Source organism: Scyliorhinus torazame, chromosome 9 (assembly GCF_047496885.1).
Source record: "Scyliorhinus torazame isolate Kashiwa2021f chromosome 9, sScyTor2.1, whole genome shotgun sequence".
Classification (NCBI taxonomy): domain Eukaryota; kingdom Metazoa; phylum Chordata; class Chondrichthyes; order Carcharhiniformes; family Scyliorhinidae; genus Scyliorhinus; species Scyliorhinus torazame.
Window position 1 is genome coordinate 18,302,547 of NC_092715.1, and position 21,407 is coordinate 18,323,953.

The 21,407-nt window shown below is 52.9% G+C and overlaps 1 protein-coding gene across 2 annotated transcripts in view; it reads right to left on the reverse strand.

The window, feature by feature from the left end:
- Positions 1–583: 583 nt before the first annotated feature.
- The window catches only part of znf131 (zinc finger protein 131), a 44,487-nt gene continuing 23,663 nt past the window's right edge, over positions 584–21,407 (reverse strand). For both annotated transcript variants that reach the window (XM_072515645.1, XM_072515644.1), the window contains exons 5-7: positions 7,311–8,059; positions 2,714–2,844; positions 584–1,626 (exon numbers count right to left, since the gene is read on the reverse strand). In XM_072515645.1, the coding sequence (XP_072371746.1) occupies positions 1,372–1,626; positions 2,714–2,844; positions 7,311–8,059 (1,135 nt within the window). In that variant the 3' untranslated portion in view covers positions 584–1,371. The remainder of the gene's footprint in view (positions 1,627–2,713; positions 2,845–7,310; positions 8,060–21,407) is intronic.

The following is a 21,407-nucleotide window of genomic DNA, read 5'->3' on the forward strand; positions in this document are numbered from 1 at the left end:
TGATGTCTTTCTGTACAAAGGGTTCTTTTTGTCTTATGGATGTTGCAAGGAAAGATTAAGAGTTACTTATAGAGTACTGTATTCTTTGGGGGATTTATTGGCGTTGATAGTTGTTAAGATGTTTACTGTGGGTTTATAAAGTGTTAACTGGTTTCATAAATAAAGTGTCTTAATTTAAAAGTACTGGTGGATCTCTGTTGCATCACACCTGCAGAGTAGGGTGTGCGCCCCATAATAATAATAATAAAATAATAATAATAACCACAATCTATTCAAAGTTGTGGGTCAGGTGAACTCCATGATACACTTTGGGGTTCTCTAAACCCTGGCCCATGACACTGTGAAGTGCTTCGAGATGGTACTATGTGAATGGCGCTACACAAGTATCAGTTATTGTTGTTTTTCTAGCCCAGGGAGAGGAGCAGAGACCAATTACGGCGCTCTTTCCCTCAGCCCGTGGCTGAGAGCAGCACAGAGCTAGGACTTTGCTGCTCTCGTTAGTCACCGGTTAAGCAGTCGCGTGAGAGATGGGGATGGGAAGCGACACAATATCACATTAATGAAAGACGACATGCATGCTGTCTTCTGAATCAGCCACTGTCTTTATTAACAGGCCTATAAATTGATTTAACTGTTGTGCGTTCTTTGTGAACGTTTACAGAAGTCAGGTAAAGCTGGATGACTGGAATAACTCCAGCACATGTCGGGTCCGCTCTGCTTTGCGCCAATATTCCCCTAAAAAAGGTCCAGCGGATCGGCGTTTCCTGGCAGACCAACACAGACTATCAAAGTTAACATTGACAAAACCTTCCCATACACAGGTAACTTGCAGCAGGGGCGTATCCAGCAGTAGTGTGAAGTGTGCAATCTCCGGTGCGTCCATTGCTGTTTTGTCCACAAGTCGGAAAATGGAGAGCCAGAAGTGTCACCCAGTGGCACAAAAGGCGTCACTGTCTCTTCTGGTTGCTGATAACCCCGGGCCAGCACATCAGCAGACCCAAGTGATGGCAGCCTGCCGCACCCTCAGCAGCACTGTGGCAGTCCTGGTGCACTCAGATAAGACAACCCCATTTGAACGGTCTTGGGAGTGCAATTCAGTTTAAGTCAGGAGGCAAAAGCAATTTGGGTGCCTTTGTAAAAACATAAAAACGTGGAAGTCTAACACAGGTGGAAATGCAGCTGCTGAACGGCCTCTGTGCTGGCATGGGCACTGCCAGCTGCCATCACAACTGATGTCTGTGCTCCTGTCTTGCCATGCTGACCCCACCACAGGTCGGCAGGTTCTTCTCGCACTCGCTTGTATTCAGCCAGTCGGTCGGTCGGGCATGGAAGAATTTGATCTGCCCACCCCCAACTCTCGCGGCAATCTCCTTACACCGTCACCTGCTCAATGATAGTCTCCCCTTCCATCGTCTCGGTGTCAATCACCTCCACGGGCACCACGATCTCGGTCACCTCACCCACCTCCTGCTCGGCAGCGCCGTGGACATCCTTGACGTGCTGCCTCAGTTCACCAGCCCGCATGAACCACATGTCACAAATGGTGCAGTGGTTGGGTTTCTCACCCGTGTGAACTGCCAGGTGATTCTTGAACTGGTCCCAGCTGGGGAAGACACTGGAGCAAACCTGGGAATGGAAACAACAACTGGAGTCAGCAGTGTGACCTCCACCCCGGAAAGGATACTCACCCATCAGGCTTCACCTCATCAACACTGGGAGCCTGGCCCGGACACCCATTGGAATGTCAAGGGGGAACGCGATCAGGGCGCTTTGCGTTGCAAAAGTAGCCCTAATCTAATCTCCGGCACAATACTGTCTTTCCTCCTGCTGCAACCTCACGCAATGATGAAAGGCCCAATTTTGCCACACATGCTACTGGCAGAGCTGATCTATATGGATGTTGCAGGTGAGAATGTCTTGGCTGTGATTTTCAAATCCCCTCTCAACATGCAATTATAACACTCACTCAGCACACTTCATCCTGCATGACAAATCCTTCCACGTCCTCGGATTCTCCATATCCTGCATCCATAACCCTTCCGAGACCACTACGTTTCTCTGGTTCCCCGTCATCCTGATCTCTGATTTGAATTGCTCCAGCATTGCAGCCAGGCCTTCAGTTGCCTGGGCCCTAAGCTCCATAATGCCCGACCCTCAACCTCTCCTATCTCACTCTTCCCGGAAGATGCGCCTCAAAAACCTCTGTCTAAGCTTTTGGTCCTCTTTCCGACATCTCCTTACTTGCAAAACATTGTATAGTTTCCTAGAATTTATAGTGCAGAAGGAGGCCATTCGGCCCATCGAGTCTGCACCGGCCCTTGGAAAGAGCACCCTACCCAAGCCCACACCTCCACCCTATCCCCGTAACCCAGTAACCCCACCCACCATTTTTGGACACAAGGGCATTTAGCATGGCCAATCCACCTAACCTGCACATCTTTAGACTGTAGGAAGAAACCGGAGCACCCGGAGGAAACCCACGCACACACGGGGAGAGCGTGCAGACTCCGCAGACAGTAACCCAAGCCGAGAATCGGACCTGGGACCCTGGAGCTGTGAAGCAACTGTGCTAACCACTGTGCTACTGTGCTGCCCCCATTACGTTGGTTGATAACTTCCCGGCGAAGCGCCTTGGGGTGTTATATTAAATTAAAGGCGCTACAGGGATGCAAGTTGTTGTTGACTGTGGCCTGTGTCGCTCAGCACACCGTACCTGACACTCGTACATCTTCTTCCTTCCTTTCTTTGCGCCCACGCCCGTTCGACATGCCACCAAGTGGCATTTCAGTGTGCTGTTCCTGGCAAATCGCTCGTGACAGTTTGGGCACTCAAAGGGTTTCTCTCCTGGAGAAATGAAAAGGTAGATTTCACCATTCACTGCAAACAGTCCAAACATCAGACTCTCCGTTCCAAAACAAAATGCAACATGAATTTTAAATTCTACCAGAAACAGAAATGATGTCAGGGAGTTAAGATGCCATCCCCCGAATAGGTTATTAAACAGAAGCCACTCAGCCTTCTAACATCTCCTTTTGCTATTTTACAAAAGCGATGATGCTATAAAAGTACTTCATCAGCTGTAAAGTACGTGGGACATGCTGAGGTTGTGAAAGGCACGATATAAATGCAAACTCAGAAAATGCTGGAATACTCAGCGGATCTAACAGCGTCTGTCGAGAGAGAAATGGAGTTGACGTTATCGGGCTGTGACCTTTTATCAGAACTGGGCAAAGTTAGAGATGATGTAGGTTTTAACATTCTTGGCCTGCTGCACTGGTACAGTGAAGCTTGAGGACAGTGCTTCATCTCCCAATTAGATTCTTCACAGTCTTCTGGACTCAACATTGAGTCCAATCATTTCAGACTGCAAACTCTGGCATTATGTTCCCTTTTCTTTGTTGCTTCGATTTTTCTCTTATTTTGACTTTCAGTCAGCAGCACACCTACTCTACATACTGTCATATGAGGAGAGATTGATTAGGTTGGGATTGTTCTCGCTGGAGTTCAGAAGAATGAGGGGGGGATCTCATAGAGATTATAACATTCTAACAGGACTAGATGCAGGGAAGACGTTACCAATGATGGGTGTATGCAGAACCAGTGGTCACAGCCTGAGGATTCAGGGTAAACCATTTCGGACAGAGATAAGGAGACATTTCTTCACCCAAAGAGTGGTGAGCCTGTGGAATTCATTACCACAGGAAGTAGTTGATGCTAAAACATTGAATATATTCAAGAGGTGGCTAGATATAGCACTGGGGGAGAATGGGATCAAAGGCTATGGGGAGAAATAGATACAAAGAAGATAGGAGCAGGAGGAGGCTTTTTGGCCCTTCAAGCCTGTTCCGACATTCATCACGGTCATGGCTGATCATCTAACTCAATCGCCGAATCCTGCTTTCTCCATGCGCGGAAATACGCCGGCCGTTCCGCGCATGCGCGGACTCGCGCGGGGCATTTCCCGCCGCCTGGACGTCTCCGGCAGCAACCTAGCCCCTGGAAAGGTGAGAATTCCTCACTTTCAAGGGCCGTTGAAGCCGGGGTCGTTGGCGCCGTTTTTCACGCCGGCGTGGGGGACATAGCCGCATTTGTAGAGAATCCCACCCAACGTGTCTGCACTGCTTGTAAAGAAATGCAGGCCAGAAAGTTGTCTTGTTTGGACATCAGAGCTACAATTAATTTAAAAGCATTCGGTCAGTCCTGGAAGAAAGGCAATGTCATCATGGAGATGGTTGGAGCTGAAGAAAGTTCCAGGATTTCAATTTAAGTATGTTTGCAGGGAGAGAGAGAGAGAGTACTCTGCAGCAAGGGAAAGATTATACCGACAATGTCCGGTGGCTCTGTGCAGTTGGAGCTCAGGAGAGGTTACTGGAGCCATTTGATAGCTCTGCACAGGTCGGCCTCAGGAGAAGTCCTGGGGAGCTGAGCAGGTGACAGAAGGTCACCGGCTCTGTACCGGAAGTGGTTGGAGAAGAAGCTCGGGGAGCCATTTATTGCTTAGTGTAGCTGGGGAGATTGGAGATTCATGAAATCCAGGTGCTGTATCAGCTCAGTGAAGCCAGCTGGCTATTAAAGAGCTGAAATTGCACAAGGTAGTGCGCGCTTGGAAATCCAGGGGGACGGAGAGTCGGGAAACGAGATTGAAACCCTGGGAGGTGTGCAGTCATTGAGGGAAATAGAATCAGTGCGGCATTTGAGGGAATTCAGAAGCTCGATTTTCCAAAGTGAAATTAGGGAGACAGAGACCGGGATTCGCCACTGCCGCTAACAATGGAGAAATTGGCGTTCAGCCAAAACGCCATTCCGCGCAGTTGGACTGGAGCATCACAGCCGCGGGCAGGGCCGGAGAATTGTGGCCAGAGTTTTAACAAGATTGTTCACTGATATCAGGTGGGCAGCTGAGAAATCAGTGGGCTGGTCTTGGCTGCATTCGCTATTTAACGTGTAGTGTGGGAGTTGAACTACAAGTTTGCCTGTTAATTCATATTTACCTCACGTTAATTCTTAATATTAGAGTATAAGGCGGATATTGTAACTTATTTTGCTTTTCTGACCTTGTACAGTGAAGTTTATTTTTGTTTGTTCAAAACCTGTGGAATCTTGTGGCTTTATTCTATTAGCAGGAGTCTTGAATCTCAAACGTTGTCTACTTAAAACAAAAGGTTATTAGTCCCTAACCATCAAAACTTGGCGGTCTGGTCTACAATTACAAAGTGACCAACATAACTGACCATATCTCAGTTAGAGTCATGGAGACAGGGTTCTTGAAAGTGTTTAAAAAACAGTTGATGGCTGCACCGAAGGTCCTGTCTGAAAGGATGAGATTAGATGGGCTGAATGGCCGTCTCCCAGTTCTTATCTTTATCCACCTTTACCCCAAATCCCCAGGCCCCCGGATGAATTGCAGCCCAGGCTGCTGTGGGAGGCGAGGCAGGAGTTTGCTGGGTTCTGACTTGGGTTTTTAATTCCTCTCTGGCCACGGGGAATGTGCCAGAGGACAGGAGAACAGTTAATGTTGTTCCACTTTTCACGAAGGGTGATAGTGATAAACCAGGGAAAAACAGACCGGTGAGTCTTACGTCAGTGGTAGGGAAACCTTTGGAGAAAATTCTGAAGGAATCTCCACTTGGAAAGGCCTGGGTTGATTAGGGGTAGTCAGCATGGCTTTGTCAGAGGGAGGTCATGCCGAACACATTTGATAGACTTTTATGATAAAATGACCGATGTGTGGATGAAGGAAGTGCAGTTGATGTAGTTTATATGGATTTTAGCAAAGGCTTTGACAAGATGCCACATGGGAGACTGATTGAGAAGGTTGAAACACCTGGAATTAAAGGAGACTTGATTAGTAGGGTGGTGAACAGTGAAGAAGAGGGTCGTAGGTTACAGGAAGATATAGATGGGTTGGTCAGATGGGCAGAGCAGTGGCAGATGATATTTAACCCTGATAAGTGCGAGGTGATCCGCTTTGGAAGAGGAAACAGGACAAGGGAGTATGTAAAGAATGGTAGGACAATAGGAAGCTCAGAGGAACAGATGGATCTGGGGGTACCTGTTCACAGATCCCTGAAGGTGGCAGGGCAGGTGAATAGGGTGGTTAAGAAGACATACGGGGCATTTGCCTTTATCAGTCATAGAATATAAGAGCAAGGAGGTTATGTTGGAGCTGTCCAGGACAGCTGGAGTACTGTGTGCAGTTCTGGTCACCACGTTGTAGGCAGGAGGTGATTGAACTGGAGCGGTTACAGAGGAGATTCACCAGGATGTTGCCAGAGCATCTGAGCTATGAGGAGCGATTGGATGGGCTGGGATTGTTTTCTTTCGAGCAGAGAAGGCTGAGGGATGATTGAGGTGTATCAGATTATGAGGGGGTCGGACAGGGTAAATAGGAAGCAGCTGTTCCCCTTGGTTGAGGGGCCAATCAGAAGGGGGCATGGTCTTACAGTGAGGGGCAGCAGATTCCGAGGGGATTTGAAAAAACAAACTTTTACTCTGGAATGTACGGCCTGGGAAGGTAGCGGAGGCTGGAAACCTCACAATCTTTCAAAAGCACCTGGATGAGCACTTCAAGCACCATCACATTCAAGGATATGAGACAATGCTGGTAAATGGGATTAGCACGAGATTAGGGGTAGTTATTGTCAATGCAGACTCGGTGGGCCGAAGGGCCTTTCCGCGCTGTCCGACTCTACAGTGTGAGCACCTCAAACATTGAAGTGTCTGAAGCAGGAGAAGAGGGAGTTTACAGGACCGAAGGAGGCCATTCGGTCCAACAGCTCTGTGATGGCTCCTACGAGGGCAATCCAAAAACTAATCCCCACGTCCTCCTGAAAAGTCAAGACCTTGAAAAGTTGACAACGGTGATCAAGAACGATACCAAAGGTGAGAGATGGGTTAAGTGGAGAAACCGGAGCAGCTGGGACTGTTCGCCTTCGAGGAGATTTAATATTGGGGTTCAACATTTTGAAGGGTTTGATCGAGGAAATAAGGGGAAATTGTTTCCACTGGCAACAGGCTCAGCAACCAGAAGGCACAGATACAAGCGTCTTTCTTAAGCACAGTGGATTTTTATCTTTTATTTTAACGCACTTTCTGAAAGAATGGTAGAAGCAAATAACAAGTTTCAAAAGGCAGCAGGAGGAACAATTTGCAGGGCAGGGGACTGGGACAAATTGGACAGTGCTTTCAAACAGCCAGAACAGACGCAACACAATGGGCCAAATGGTCTCCTCTGTGCTGTGCCATTCAAAGATTCGAGGATACGGAGGAAGGTCCGGGTGGGTAAAGACCCAGCTGCTGACACCTCTTACCCGTGTGCTTTCGAAGATGTTCTTTAAAATGTCCAAAGTGGTCAAATTGTTTCTCACAATACTGACACACGTGCACCTTGCGGACACAGCGCGCCTTCTTGTTCCCACCTTCCTCTTCACGATGGGAGGAGAGATGCTGCTTCCAAGCGCTCTCCCTCGTGTACTGCTTGCTGCACAGGTGACAAATGTAATTCTCCCCAGAGTGCACCTTCAGGTGCTCCTTGAAGTGGTAGAAGAGTCTGAAGGAGCGGTTGCATTTCTCACAGCAGAACAGTTTATCACCCTGCGCCAGCACTTCCACAATGTGGATCCCGTCCTCGGTCACAATTGACGTTTCGGACTCCTCGCGGGACCGGCCCGTGGACTCCCGCTCCCCTTCCTTCTCCAGCTCCTTGTCCAGCTCATCCTGCTGGTATTTGCTGGTGATGTCAGCAAGCAGGGCTAGCGCGGATTCCACCGGCTGCTCCGTGTCCGCCACGTCACCACCAGGCGGTTGCGCCGACTCGTCTGACGTGGGCAGGTTCTCCACCGCTTCCTGCACAGCAGCCCCGGACTCCTCTTCCATCCCCTCCGCATTGATTTCCACGATCTCGGCAGCAAAGACATTCTCCTGGTCGATTTCAACCGTCTCCGTCTCTTGGATGGACGGCAGGGTTTCCGTAATTACATTTGATGTTTCTGCAATTGTCCGCTTCTTGGCTTTCCTCTTGCCGGGTGTCTTGACTTGGTCCGGGGATTCTGCATGATTTCTGAAGAACAGAACAGGGTGGTGAGTGGGACAGGGAACGGTAACGCAGCTCGACGACACAGAGCGGGGCAGTGAGTGGGACTGGGAACAGTAACAGAGCTCGACGACACAGAGCGGGGCAGTCAGTTCTACCGGGAACAGTAACACAGCTCGACGACACAGAGAGGGGCAGTCAGTGCGACCGGGAGGAGTAACACAGCTATACGACACAGAGAGGGGCAGTCAGTGCGACAGGGAACAGTAACACAGCTCGACGACACAGAGAGGGGCAGTCAGTGCGACAGGGAACAGTAACACAGCTCGACGACACAGAGCGGGGCAGTCAGTGCGACGGGGAACAGTAACACAGCTCGACGACACAAAGCGGGACAGTGAGTGGGACTGGGGACAGTAACACAGCTCGACGACACAGAGCGGGGCAGTCAGTGCGACAGGGAACAGTAACACAGCTCGACGACAGAGCGGGACAGTCAGTGCGACTGGGAACAGTAACACAGCTCGACGACACAGAGAGGGGCAGTCAGTGCGACAGGGAACAGTAACACAGCTCGACGACACAGAGCGGGGCAGTGAGTGGGACTGGGAACAGTAACACAGCTCGACGACACATAGAACATAGAACATAGAACAATACAGCGCAGTACAGGCCCTTCGGCCCACGATGTTGCACCGAAACAAAAGCCATCTAACCTACACTATACCATTATCATCCATATGTTTATCCAATAAACTTTTAAATGCCCTCAATGTTGGCGAGTTCACTACTGTAGCAGGTAGGGCATTCCACGGCCTCACTACTCTTTGCGTAAAGAACCTACCCCTGACCTCTGTCCTATATCTATTACCCCTCAGTTTAAGGCGATGTCCCCTCGTGCTAGCCATTTCCATCCGCGGGAGAAGGCTCTCACTGTCCACCCTATCTAACCCTCTGATCATTTTGTATGCCTCTATTAAGTCTCCTCTTAACCTTCTTCTCTCTAACGAAAACAACCTCAAGTCCATCAGCCTTTCCTCATAAGATTTTCCCTCCATACCAGGCAACATCCTGGTAAATCTCCTCTGCACCCGTTCCAAAGCCTCCACGTCCTTCCTATAATGCGGTGACCAGAACTGTACGCAATACTCCAAATGCGGCCGTACCAGTGTTCTGTACAGCTGCAACATGACCTCCTGGCTCCGGAACTCAATCCCTCTACCAATAAAGGCCAACACTCCATAGGCCTTCCTCACCACCCTATCAATATGGGTGGCAACTTTCAGGGATCTATGTACATGGACACCTAGATCCCTCTGCTCATCCACACTTTCAAGAACTTTTCCATTAGCCAAATATTCCACATTCCTGTTTTTCCTTCCAAAGTGAATCACCTCACACTTCTCTACATTAAACTCCATTTGCCACCTCTCAGCCCAGCACTGCAGCTTATCTATATCCCTCTGTAAACTGCTACTTCCTTCCACACTATCGACAACACCACCGACTTTAGTATCGTCTGCAAATTTACTCACCCACCCTTCTGCGCCTTCCTCTAGGTCATTGATAAAAATGACAAACAGCAACGGCCCCAGAACAGATCCTTGTGGTACTCCACTTGTGACAGAACTCCATTCTGAACATTTCCCATCAACCACCACCCTCTGTCTTCTTTCAGCTAGCCAATTTCTGATCCACATCTCTAAATCACCCTCAATCCCCAGCCTCCGTATTTTCTGCAATAGCCTACCGTGGGGAACCTTATCAAACGCTTTGCTGAAATCCATATACACCACATCAACTGCTCTACCCTCGTCTACCTGTTCAGTCACCTTCTCAAAGAACTCGATAAGGTTTGTGAGGCATGACCTACCCTTCACAAAGCCATGCTGACTATCCCTGATCATATTATTCCTATCTAGATGATTATAAATCTTGTCTCTTATAATCCCCTCCAAGACTTTACCCACTACAGACGTGAGGCTCACCGGTCTATAGTTGCCGGGGTTGTCTCTGCTCCCCTTTTTGAACAAAGGGACCACATTTGCTATCCTCCAGTCCTCTGGCACTATTCCTGTATCCAATGATGACATAAAAATCAAAGCCAATGGTCCAGCAATCTCTTCCCTGGCCTCCCAGAGAATCCTAGGATAAATCCCATCAGGTCCCGGGGACTTATCTATTTTCAGCCTGTCCAGAATTGCCAACACCTCTTCCCTACGTACCTCAATGCCATCTAATCTATTTACCTGGAGCTCAGCATTCTCCTCCACAACATTATCTTTTTCCTGAGTGAATACTGACGAAAAATATTCATTTAGTATCTCGCCTACCTCTTCAGACTCTACACACAACTTCCCATCCCTGTCCTTGACTGGTCCTACTCTGTCCCTAGTCATTCGCTTATTCCTGACATACCTATAGAAAGCTTTTGGGTTTTCCTTGATCCTTCCTGCCAAATACTTCTCATGTCCCCTCCTTGCTCGTCTTAGCTCTCTCTTTAGATCCTTCCTCGCTACCTTGTAACTATCCATCACCCCAACTGAAACTTCACACCTCATCTTCACATAGGCCTCCTTCTTCCTCTTAACAAGAGATTCCACTTCTTTGGTAAACCACGGTTCCCTCGCTCGGCACCTTCCTCCCTGCCTGACCGGTACATACTTATCAAGAACACGCAGTAGCTGATCCTTGAACAAGCTCCACTTATCCAGTGTGTCCAAAACTTGCAGCCTACTTCTCCACCTTATCCCCCCCAAGTCACGTCTAATGGCATCATAATTTCCCTTCCCCCAGCTATAACTCTTGCCCTGCGGTGTATACTTATCCCTTTCCATCCTTAACGTAAACGTCACCGAATTGTGGTCACTGTCCCCAAAGTGCTCACCTACCTCCAAATCCAACACCTGGCCTGGTTCATTACCCAAAACCAAATCCAATGTGGCCTCGCCTCTTGTTGGCCTGTCAACAAACTGTGTCAGGAAACCCTCCTGCACACACTGTACAAAAAACGACCCATCTAATGTACTCGAACTATATCTTTTCCAGTCAATATTTGGAAAGTTAAAGTCTCCCATAATAACTACCCTATTACTTTCACTCTTATCCAGGATCATCCTCGCCATCCTTTCCTCTACATCCCTAGAACTATTTGGAGGCCTATAGAAAACTCCCAACAGGGTGACCTCTCCTTTCCTGTTTCTAACCTCAGCCCATACTACCTCGGAAGATGAGTCCCCATCTAGCATCCTCTCCGCCACCGTAATACTGCTCTTGACTAGCAGCGCCACACCTCCCCCTCTTTTGCCTCCTTCTCTGAGCTTACTAAAACACCTAAACCCCGGAACCTGCAACATCCATTCCTGTCCCTGCTCTATCCACGTCTCCGAAATGGCCACAACATCGAAGTCCCAGGTACCAACCCATGCTGCCAGTTCCCCTACCTTCATCATAGAATTTACAGTGCAGAAGGAGGCCATTCGGCCCATCGAGTCTGCACCAGCTCTTGGAAAGAGCACCCTACCCAAGGTCAACACCTCCACCCTATCCCCATAACCCAGTAACCCCACCCAACACTAAGGGCAATTTTGGAGACTAAGGGCAATTTATCATGGCCAATCCACCTAACCTGCACATCTTTGGACTGTGGGAGGAAACCGGAGCACCCGGAGGAAACCCACGCACACACGGGGAGGATGTGCAGACTCCGCACAGACAGTGACCCAAGCCGGAATCGAACCTGGGACCCTGGAGCTGTGAAGCAATTGTGCTATCCACAAGGCTACCGTGCTGCCCCGCAAAATATACCTTATTTTGTATACTCCTGGCATTGAAGTAGACACACTTCAAACCACCTACCTGAACACTGGCCCCCTCCTGCGACGTCAAATCTGAGCTCCTGACCTCTATACTCTCACTCTCCCTTACCCTAAAACTACAATCCAGGTTCCCATGCCCCTGCTGCATTAGTTTAAACCCCCCCAAAGAGCACTAACAAATCTCCCCCCCAGGATATTTGTGCCCCGCAGGTTCAGATGTAGACCATCCTGTCTGTAGAGGTCCCACCTTCCCCAGAAAGAGCCCCAGTTATCCAGAAATCTGAATCCCTCCCGCCTGCACCATCCCTGTAGCCACGTGTTTAATTGCTCTCTCTCCCTATTCCTCATCTCACTATCACGTGGCATGGGCAACAACCCAGAGATAACAATTCTATTTGTTCTAGTTCTGAGCTTCCATCCTAGCTCCCTGAAAGCCTGCCTGACATCCTTATCCCCTTTCCTACCTATGTCGTTAGTGCCAATGTGGACCACGACTTGGGGCTGCTCCCCCTCCCCCTTAAGGACCCGGAAAACACGATCCGAGACATCACGTACCCTTGCACCTGGGAGGCAACTACCAAACGTGAGTCTCTCACGCTCCCACAAAATCTCCTATCTGTGCCCCTGACTATAGAGTCCCCAATTACTAATGCTCTGCTCCTCTCCCCCCTTCCCTTCTGAGCAAGAGGGACAGACTCTGTGCCAGAGGTCCGTACCCCATGGCTTACCCCTGGTAAGTCCCCCCCCCACAAGTATCCAAAGCGGTATACTTGTTTCTCAGGGGAACGACCGCAGGGGATCCCTGCACTGACTGTTTTTTCCCCGTCCCTCTTACAGTTACCCATCTATCTCCAATCTTTGGTGTAACTAATTCCCTGAAGCTGCTATCTATGACCCCCTCTGCCTCCCGAATGATCCGAAGTTCTTCCAACTCCAGCTCCAGTTCCCTAACTCGGTCTTGGAGGAGCTGGAGATGGCAGCTCTTCCTGCAGGTAAAATCAGCAGGGACACTAACGGCATCCCTCACCTCAAACATCCTGCAGGAGGAACATTGCACTCCCTTCCCTGCCATTCCTCTAACTTTCTACCAAGCCATTCCTCTAACTTTCTACCAAACCATTCCTCTGACTTTCTACCAAACCATTCCTCTAACTTTCTACATGGGGCAGTCAGTGTGACGGGGAACAGTAACACAGCTCAACGACACAGAGCGGGGCAGTCAGTTCAACCGGGAACAGTAACACAGCTCGGCGACAGAGCGGGACAGTCAGTGCGACTGGGAACAGTAACACAGCTCGACGACACAGAGAGGGGCAGTCAGTGCGACCGGGAGGAGTAACACAGCTCGACGACACAGAGCAGGGCAGTGAGTGGGACTGGGAACAGTAACACAGCTCGACGACACAGCGGGGCAGTCAGTTCAACCGGGAACAGTAACACAGCTCGATGACAGAGCGGGACAGTCAGTGCGACAGGGAACAGTAACACAGCTCAACGACACAGAGCGGGGCAGTCAGTGCGACTGGGTACAGTAACACAGCTCGACCACACAGAGCGGGGCAGTCAGTGCGACAGGGAACAGTAACACAGCTCAACGACACAGAGCCGGGAAGTCAGTGCAACAGGGAACAGTAACACAGCTCGACGACACAGAGCGGGGCAGTCAGTGCGACAGGGAACAGTAACACAGCTCGACGACACAGAGCCGGGCAGTCAGTGCGACCAGGAACAGTAACACAGCTCGACGACACAGAGCCGGGAAGTCAGTGCGACAGGGAACAGTAACACAGCTCGACGACACAGAGCCGGGAAGTCAGTGCGACAGGGAACAGTAACACAGCTCGACGACACAGAGCCGGAAAGTCAGTGCGACAGGGAACAGTAACACAGCTCAACACAGAGCGGGGCAGTGAGTGGGACTGGAACAGTAACACAGATCGACGACACAGAGAGGGGCAGTGAGGGCAACAGGGAACAGTAACACAGCTCGAAGACACAGAGCGGGGCAGTCAGTGCGACGGGGAACAGTAACACAGCTCGGCAACACAGAGCGGGGCAGTCAGTGCGACCGGGAACAGAAACACAGCTCGACGACACAGTGCGGGGCAGAGTGTGATGGGGAACAGTAACACAGCTCGACGACACAGAGCGGGGCAGTCAGTGCGACTGGGAACAGTAACACAGCTCGACGACACAGAGCGGGGCAGTCAGTGTGACAGGGAACAGTAACACAGCTCGACGACAGAGCGGGGCAGTCAGTGCGACCGGGAACAGTAACACAGCTCGACGACATAGAGCAGGGCAGTCAGTGCGACGGGGAACAGTAACACAGCTCAACGACACAGAGCGGGGCAGTCAGTGCGACAGGGAACAGTAACACAGCTCGACGACACAGAGCCGGGGAGTCAGTGCGACAGGGAACAGTAACACAGCTCGACGACACAGAGCGTGGCAGTCAGTGCGACAGGGAACAGTAACACAGCTCGACGACACAGAGCGGGGCAGTCAGTTCAACCGGGAACAGTAACACAGCTCGACGACAGAGCGGGGCAGTCAGTGCGACTGGGAACAGTAACACAGCTCGACGACACAGAGAGGGGCAGTCAGTGCGACCGGGAGGAGTAACACAGCTCGACGACACAGAGCGGGGCAGTGAGTGGGACTGGGAGGACTAACACAGCTTAACGACACAGAGCGGGGCAGTCAGTGCGACTGGGAACAGTAACACAGCTCAACGACACAGAGCGGGGCAGTCAGTGCGACCGGGAGGAGTAACACAACTCGACGACACAGAGCGGGGCAGTCAGTGCGACCGGGAGGACTAACACAGCTTAACGACACAGAGCGGGGCAGTCAGTGCGACTGGGAACAGTAACACAGCTCGACGACACAGAGAGGGGCAGTCAGTGCGACCGGGAGGAGTAACACAGCTCGACGACACAGAGCGGGGCAGTGAGTGGGACTGGGAACAGTAACACAGCTCGACGACACAGCAGGGCAGTCAGTTCAACCGGGAACAGTAACACAGCTCGACGACAGAGCGGGACAGTCAGTGCGACAGGGAACAGTAACACAGCTCGACGACAGAGCGGGGCAGTCAGTGCGACAGGGAACAGTAACACAGCTCAACGACACAGAGCCGGGCAGTCAGTGCGACTGGGAACAGTAACACAGCTCAACGACACAGAGAGGGGCAGTCAGTGCGACGGGGAACAGTAACACAGCTCGACGACAGAGCGGGACAGTCAGTGCGACAGGGAACAGTAACACAGCTCGACGACACAGAGCCGGGGAGTCAGTGCGACAGGGAACAGTAACACAGCTCAACGACACAGAGCGGGGCAGTCAGTGCGACTGGGTACAGTAACACAGCTCAACGACACAGAGCGGGGCAGTCAGTGCGACCGGGAGGAGTAACACAACTCGACGACACAGAGCGGGGCAGTCAGTGCGACCGGGAGGAGTAACACAGCTCAACGACACAGAGCGGGGCAGTCAGTGCGACAGGAAACAGTAACACAGCTCGACGACACAGAGCCGGGAAGTCAGTGCGACAGGGAACAGTAACACAGCTCAACAACACAGAGCGGGGCAGTGAGTGGGACTGGAACAGTAACACAGATCGACGACACAGAGAGGGGCAGTGAGTGCAACAGGGAACAGTAACACAGCTCGACGACACAGAGCCGGGAAGTCAGTGCGACAGGGAACAGTAACACAGCTCGACGACACAGAGCCGGGAAGTCAGTGCGACAGGGAACAGTAACACAGCTCGACGACACAGAGCGGTGCAGTCAGTGCGACCAGGAACAGTAACACAGCTCAACAACACAGAGCGGGGCAGTGAGTGGGACTGGAACAGTAACACAGATCGACGACACAGAGAGGGGCAGTGAGTGCAACAGGGAACAGGAACACAGCTCGAAGACACAGAGCGGGGCAGTCAGTGCGACGGGGAACAGTAACACAGCTCGTAGACACAGAGCGGGGCAGTCAGTGCGACCGGGAACAGAAACACAGCTCGACGACAGTGCGGGGCAGAGTGTGACGGGGAACAGTAACACAGCTCGGCGACACAGAGCGGGGCAGTCAGTGCGACCGGGAGGAGTAACAAAGCTCGACGACACAGAGCGGGGCAGTCAGTTCAACCGGGAACAGTAACACAGCTCGACGACACAGAGCGGGGCAGTCAGTGCGACAGAGAACAGTAACACAGCTCGGCGACACAGAGCGGGGCAGTCAGTGCGACTGGGAACAGTAACACAGCTCGCGACACGGAGCGGGGCAGTCAGTGTGACAGGGAACAGTAACACAGCTCGACGACAGAGCGGGGCAGTCAGTGCGACCGGGAACAGTAACACAGCACGACGACACAGAGCAGGGCAGTCAGTGCGACGGGGAACAGTAACACAGCTCGACGACACAGAGCCGGGGAGTCAGTGCGACAGGGAACAGTAACACAGCTCGACGACACAGAGCGGGGCAGTGAGTGCGACCAGGAACAGTAACACAGCTCAACGACACAGAGCGGGGCAGTCAGTTCAACCGGGAACAGTAACACAGCTCGACGACAGAGCGGGACAGTCAGTGCGACAGGGAACAGTAACACAGCTCGACGACACAGAGAGGGGCAGTCAGTGCGACTGGGAGGAGTAACACAGCTCGACGACACAGAGCGGGGCAGTGAGTGGGACTGGGAACAGTAACACAGCTCGACGACACAGCGGAGCAGTCAGTTCAACCGGGAACAGTAACACAGCTCGACGACACAGAGCCGGGGAGTCAGTGCGACAGGGAACAGTAACACAGCTCGACGACAGAGCGGGGCAGTCAGTGCGATGGGGAACAGTAACACAGCTCGACGACACAGCGCGGTGCAGTCAGTGCGACCAGGAACAGTAACACAGCTCAACAACACAGAGCGGGGCAGTGAGTGGGACTGGGAACAGTAACACAGATCGACGACACAGAGAGGGGCAGTGAGTGCAACAGGGAACAGTAACACAGCTCGAAGACACAGAGCGGGGCAGTCAGTGCGACCGGGAGGAGCAACACAGCTCGACGACACAGAGCGGGGCAGTCAGTTCAACCGGGAACAGTAACACAGCTCGACGACACAGAGCGGGGCAGTCAGTGCGACAGGGAACAGTAACACAGCTTGAAGACACAGAGAGGGGCAGTCAGTGCGACAGGGAACAGTAACACAGCTCGCGACACGGAGCGGGGCAGTCAGTGCGACGGGGAACAGTAACACAGCTCGACGACACAGAGCGGGGCAGTGAGTGGGACTGGGAACAGTAACACAGGTCGACGACACAGAGAGGGGCAGTGAGTGCAACAGGGACGGGTAACGCAGCTCGACCACACAGAGCGAGGCAGTCAGTGCGACCGGGAGGAATAACACAGCTCAACGACACGGAGCGGGGCAGTCAGTGCGACGGGGAACAGTAACACAGCTCGGCGACACAGAGAGGGTCAGTCAGTGCGACGGGGAACAGTAACACAGCTCGGCGACACAGAGAGGGTCAGTCAGTGCGACGGGGAACAGTAACACAGCTCGACGACACAGAGCGGGGCAGTCAGTGTGACAGGGAACAGTAACACAGCTCGACGACAGAGCGGGGCAGTCAGTGCGACCGGGAACAGTAACACAGCTCGACGACACAGAGCGGGGCAGTCAGTGCGACGGGGAACAGTAACACAGCTCAACGACACAGAGCGGGGCAGTCAGTGCGACAGGGAACAGTAACACAGCTCGACGACACAGAGCCGGGGAGTCAGTGCGACAGGGAACAGTAACACAGCTCGACGACACAGAGCGGTGCAGTCAGTGCGACCAGGAACAGTAACACAGCTCAACAACACAGAGCGGGGCAGTGAGTGCAACAGGGAACAGTAACACAGCTCGAAGACACAGAGCGGGGCAGTCAGTGCGACGGGGAACAGTAACACAGCTCGGCGACACAGAGCGGGGCAGTCAGTGCGACCGGGAACAGAAACACAGCTCGACGACACAGTGCGGGCCAGTCAGTGTGACGGAGAACAGTAACACAGCTCGGCGACACAGAGCGGGGCAGTCAGTGCGACCGGGAGGAGTAACACAGCTCGACGACACAGAGCGGGGCAGTCAGTTCAACCGGGAACAGTAACACAGCTCGACGACACAGAGCGGGGCAGTCAGTTCAACCGGGAACAGTAACACAGCTCGACGACACAGAGCGGGGCAGTCAGTGCGACAGGGAACAGTAACAGAGCTTGACGACACAGAGAGGGGCAGTCAGTGCGACAGGGAACAGTAACACAGCTCGCGACACGGAGCGGGGCAGTCAGTGCGACGGGGAACAGTAACACAGCTCGACGACACAGAGCGGGGCAGTCAGTGTGACAGGGAACAGGAACACAGCTCGACCACAGAGCGGGGCAGTCAGTGCGACAGGGAACAGTAACACAGCTCGACCACACAGAGCGGGGCAGTGAGTGGGACTGGGAACAGTAACACAGGTCGACGACACAGAGAGGGGCAGTGAGTGCAACAGGGACGGGTAACGCAGCTCGACCACACAAAGCGAGGCAGTCAGTGCGACCGGGAGAAATAACACAGCTCGACGACACAGAGCGGGGCAGTCAGTTCAACCGGGAACAGTAACACAGCTCGACGACGCAGAGCAGTCAGTGCGACAGGGAACAGTAACACAGCTTGACGACACAGAGAGGGGCAGTCAGTGCGACAGGGAACAGTAACACAGCTCGCGACACGGAGCGGGGCAGTCAGTGCGACGGGGAACAGTAACACAGCTCGACGACACAGAGCGGGGCAGTCAGTGTGACAGGGAACAGTAACACAGCTCGACCACACAGAGCGGGGCAGTGAGTGGGACTGGGAACAGTAACACAGGTCGACGACACAGAGAGGGGCAGTGAGTGCAACAGGGACGGGTAACGCAGCTCGACCACACAGAGCGAGGCAGTCAGTGCGACCGGGAGGAATAACACAGCTCAACGAGACAGAGCGGGGCAGTCAGTGTGACGGGGAACAGTAACACAGCTCGACGACGCAGAGCAGTCAGTGCGACAGGAAACAGTAACACAGTTCGACGACGCAGAGCGGGGCAGTCAGTGCGACCAGGAGGAGTAACACAGCTCGACGACACAGAGCGGGGCAGTGAGTGGGACTGGGAACAGTAACACAGCTCGACGACACAGGGCGGGGCAGTCAGTGCGACGGGGAACAGTAACACAGCTCGACAACACAGAGCGGGGCAGTCAGTGCGACAGGGAACAGGAACACAGCTCGACGACATAGAGCGGGGCAGTCAGTGCGACAGGGAACAGTAACACAGCTCGACCACACAGAGCGGGGCAGTGAGTGGGACTGGGAATAGTAACACAGGTCGACGACACAGAGAGGGGCAGTGAGTGCAACAGGGACGGGTAACGCAGCTCGACCACACAGAGCGAGGCAGTCAGTGCGACCGGGAGAAATAACACAGCTCAACGACACAGAGCGGGGCAGTCAGTGCGATGGGGAACAGTAACACAGCTTGACGACACAGAGAGGGGCAGTCAGTGCGACAGGGAACAGTAACACAGCTCGACAACACAGAGCGGGGCAGTCAGTGCGATGGGGAACAGTAACACAGCTCGACGACACAGAGCAGTCAGTGCGACAGGGAACAGTAACACAGCTCGACGACACAGAGCGGGGCAGTCAGTGCGACAGGGAACAGTAACACAGCTCGACCACACAGAGCGGGGCAGTGAGTGGGACTGGGAATAGTAACACAGGTCGACGACACAGAGAGGGGCAGTGAGTGCAACAGGGACGGGTAACGCAGCTCGACCACACAGAGCGAGGCAGTCAGTGCGACCGGGAGAAATAACACAGCTCAACGACACAGAGCGGGGCAGTCAGTGCGATGGGGAACAGTAACACAGCTTGACGACACAGAGAGGGGCAGTCAGTGCGACAGGGAACAGTAACACAGCTCGACAACACAGAGCGGGGCAGTCAGTGCGATGGGGAACAGTAACACAGCTCGACGACACAGAGCAGTCAGTGCGACAGGGAACAGTAACACAGCTCGACGACACAGAGCGGGGCAGTCAGTGCCACCAGGAGTAACACAGCTCGATGACGCAGAGCGGGGCAGTCAGTGCGACCAGTGGAGTAACACAGCTCGACGACACAGAGCGGGGCAGTCAGTGTGACGGGGAACAGTAACACAGCTCGACAACACAGAGTGGGGCAGTCAGTGTGACGGGGAACAGTAACACAGTTCGACGACACAGAGCGGGGCAGTCAGTGCGACAGGAAACAGTAACACTGCTCGACGATACAGAGCGGGGCAGTCAGTGCGACCAGGAGGAGTAACACAGCACAAGGACACTGAAGAGAAAGGAAGGATATCCCTAAATTTAAAACAGCTATCAAATCTTTAGTTAAAATGGGACCAGACTAGAGCATTAATTGAACACTCAATCACAAACGTCTCCAGTGAATTGTTTTGAAGTGAGGTGACTGTTGCAGGATCCTTAAAGCAACAATGGGGTGAGTGACTCTTTCACCCAAATGTGTGCTCATAATGCCCGAGACACCAAATAAACATGTGAAATAATGGACCAATCACCCCATTGCTGCTTGTGGGCTCTTCCAATGCGAAAATTGGTTGTTGCACGCGTTTGCACAAGACAATGCACTTGCGGGTCATTCAATATCTGGGAAGCACCAAGGCTTTTGAGAGATGTGATCATATGCGATATAAATGCAAGTCTTTGCCAGCACAAGCAGAATGGGTTAATCTACTGCCTTCTGTGCTGAAATATTCCATAAAGGAATTTCCCAATGCTACTTATTTCAGTTGGTTACCTTGGGCGGCACGGTAGCACAGTGTTTAACACTGTTGCTTCACAGCGCCAGGGTCCCAGATTCGATTCCCGGCTGGGGTCACTGTCTGTGCAGAATCTGTACATTCTCCCCGTGTCTGCTTGAGTTTCCTCCGGGTGCTCCGGTTTCCTCCCACAAATCCCGAAAGATGTGGGCGCGATTCTCTGCTCCCGCGCCGGTTTGGAGAATCGCCTGGGTCGCCAAATTTTCCCGCCACGCCAGTCCGACGCCCTCCCGCGATTCACGGAAGTGGCCAGATCGGCACCATCGCGTTTTGCGCGGCGCGGTCCAGTGAATCGCCCGAGACAGCCAAAATGGCGATTCACCAGTACCCCCGCGATTCTCAGTGGCAGATGGGCCGAGCGGCCTGCCCAAAACGGCGGGTTCCCCCCGGCGCCGTCCACCTGGTCGCTGCCGGCGGGAACAGCGCGGGGGGGAGGGGGGGGGGGGGGGCCTGCGGGGGAGGTGGGGGGGGATCCTGCACCGGGGGGGGGCCTCAAATGGGGTCTGGCCCGTGATCGGTGCCCACCGATCGTCGGGCTGGCCTCTCTGAAGGAGGACCTCCTTTCTTCCGCAGCCCCGCAAGATCCGTCAGACATCTTATTGCGGGGCAGACTCGGAGAGGACGGCAACCACGCATGTGCGGGTGACGGCAGTTATGCGGCGCCGGCTG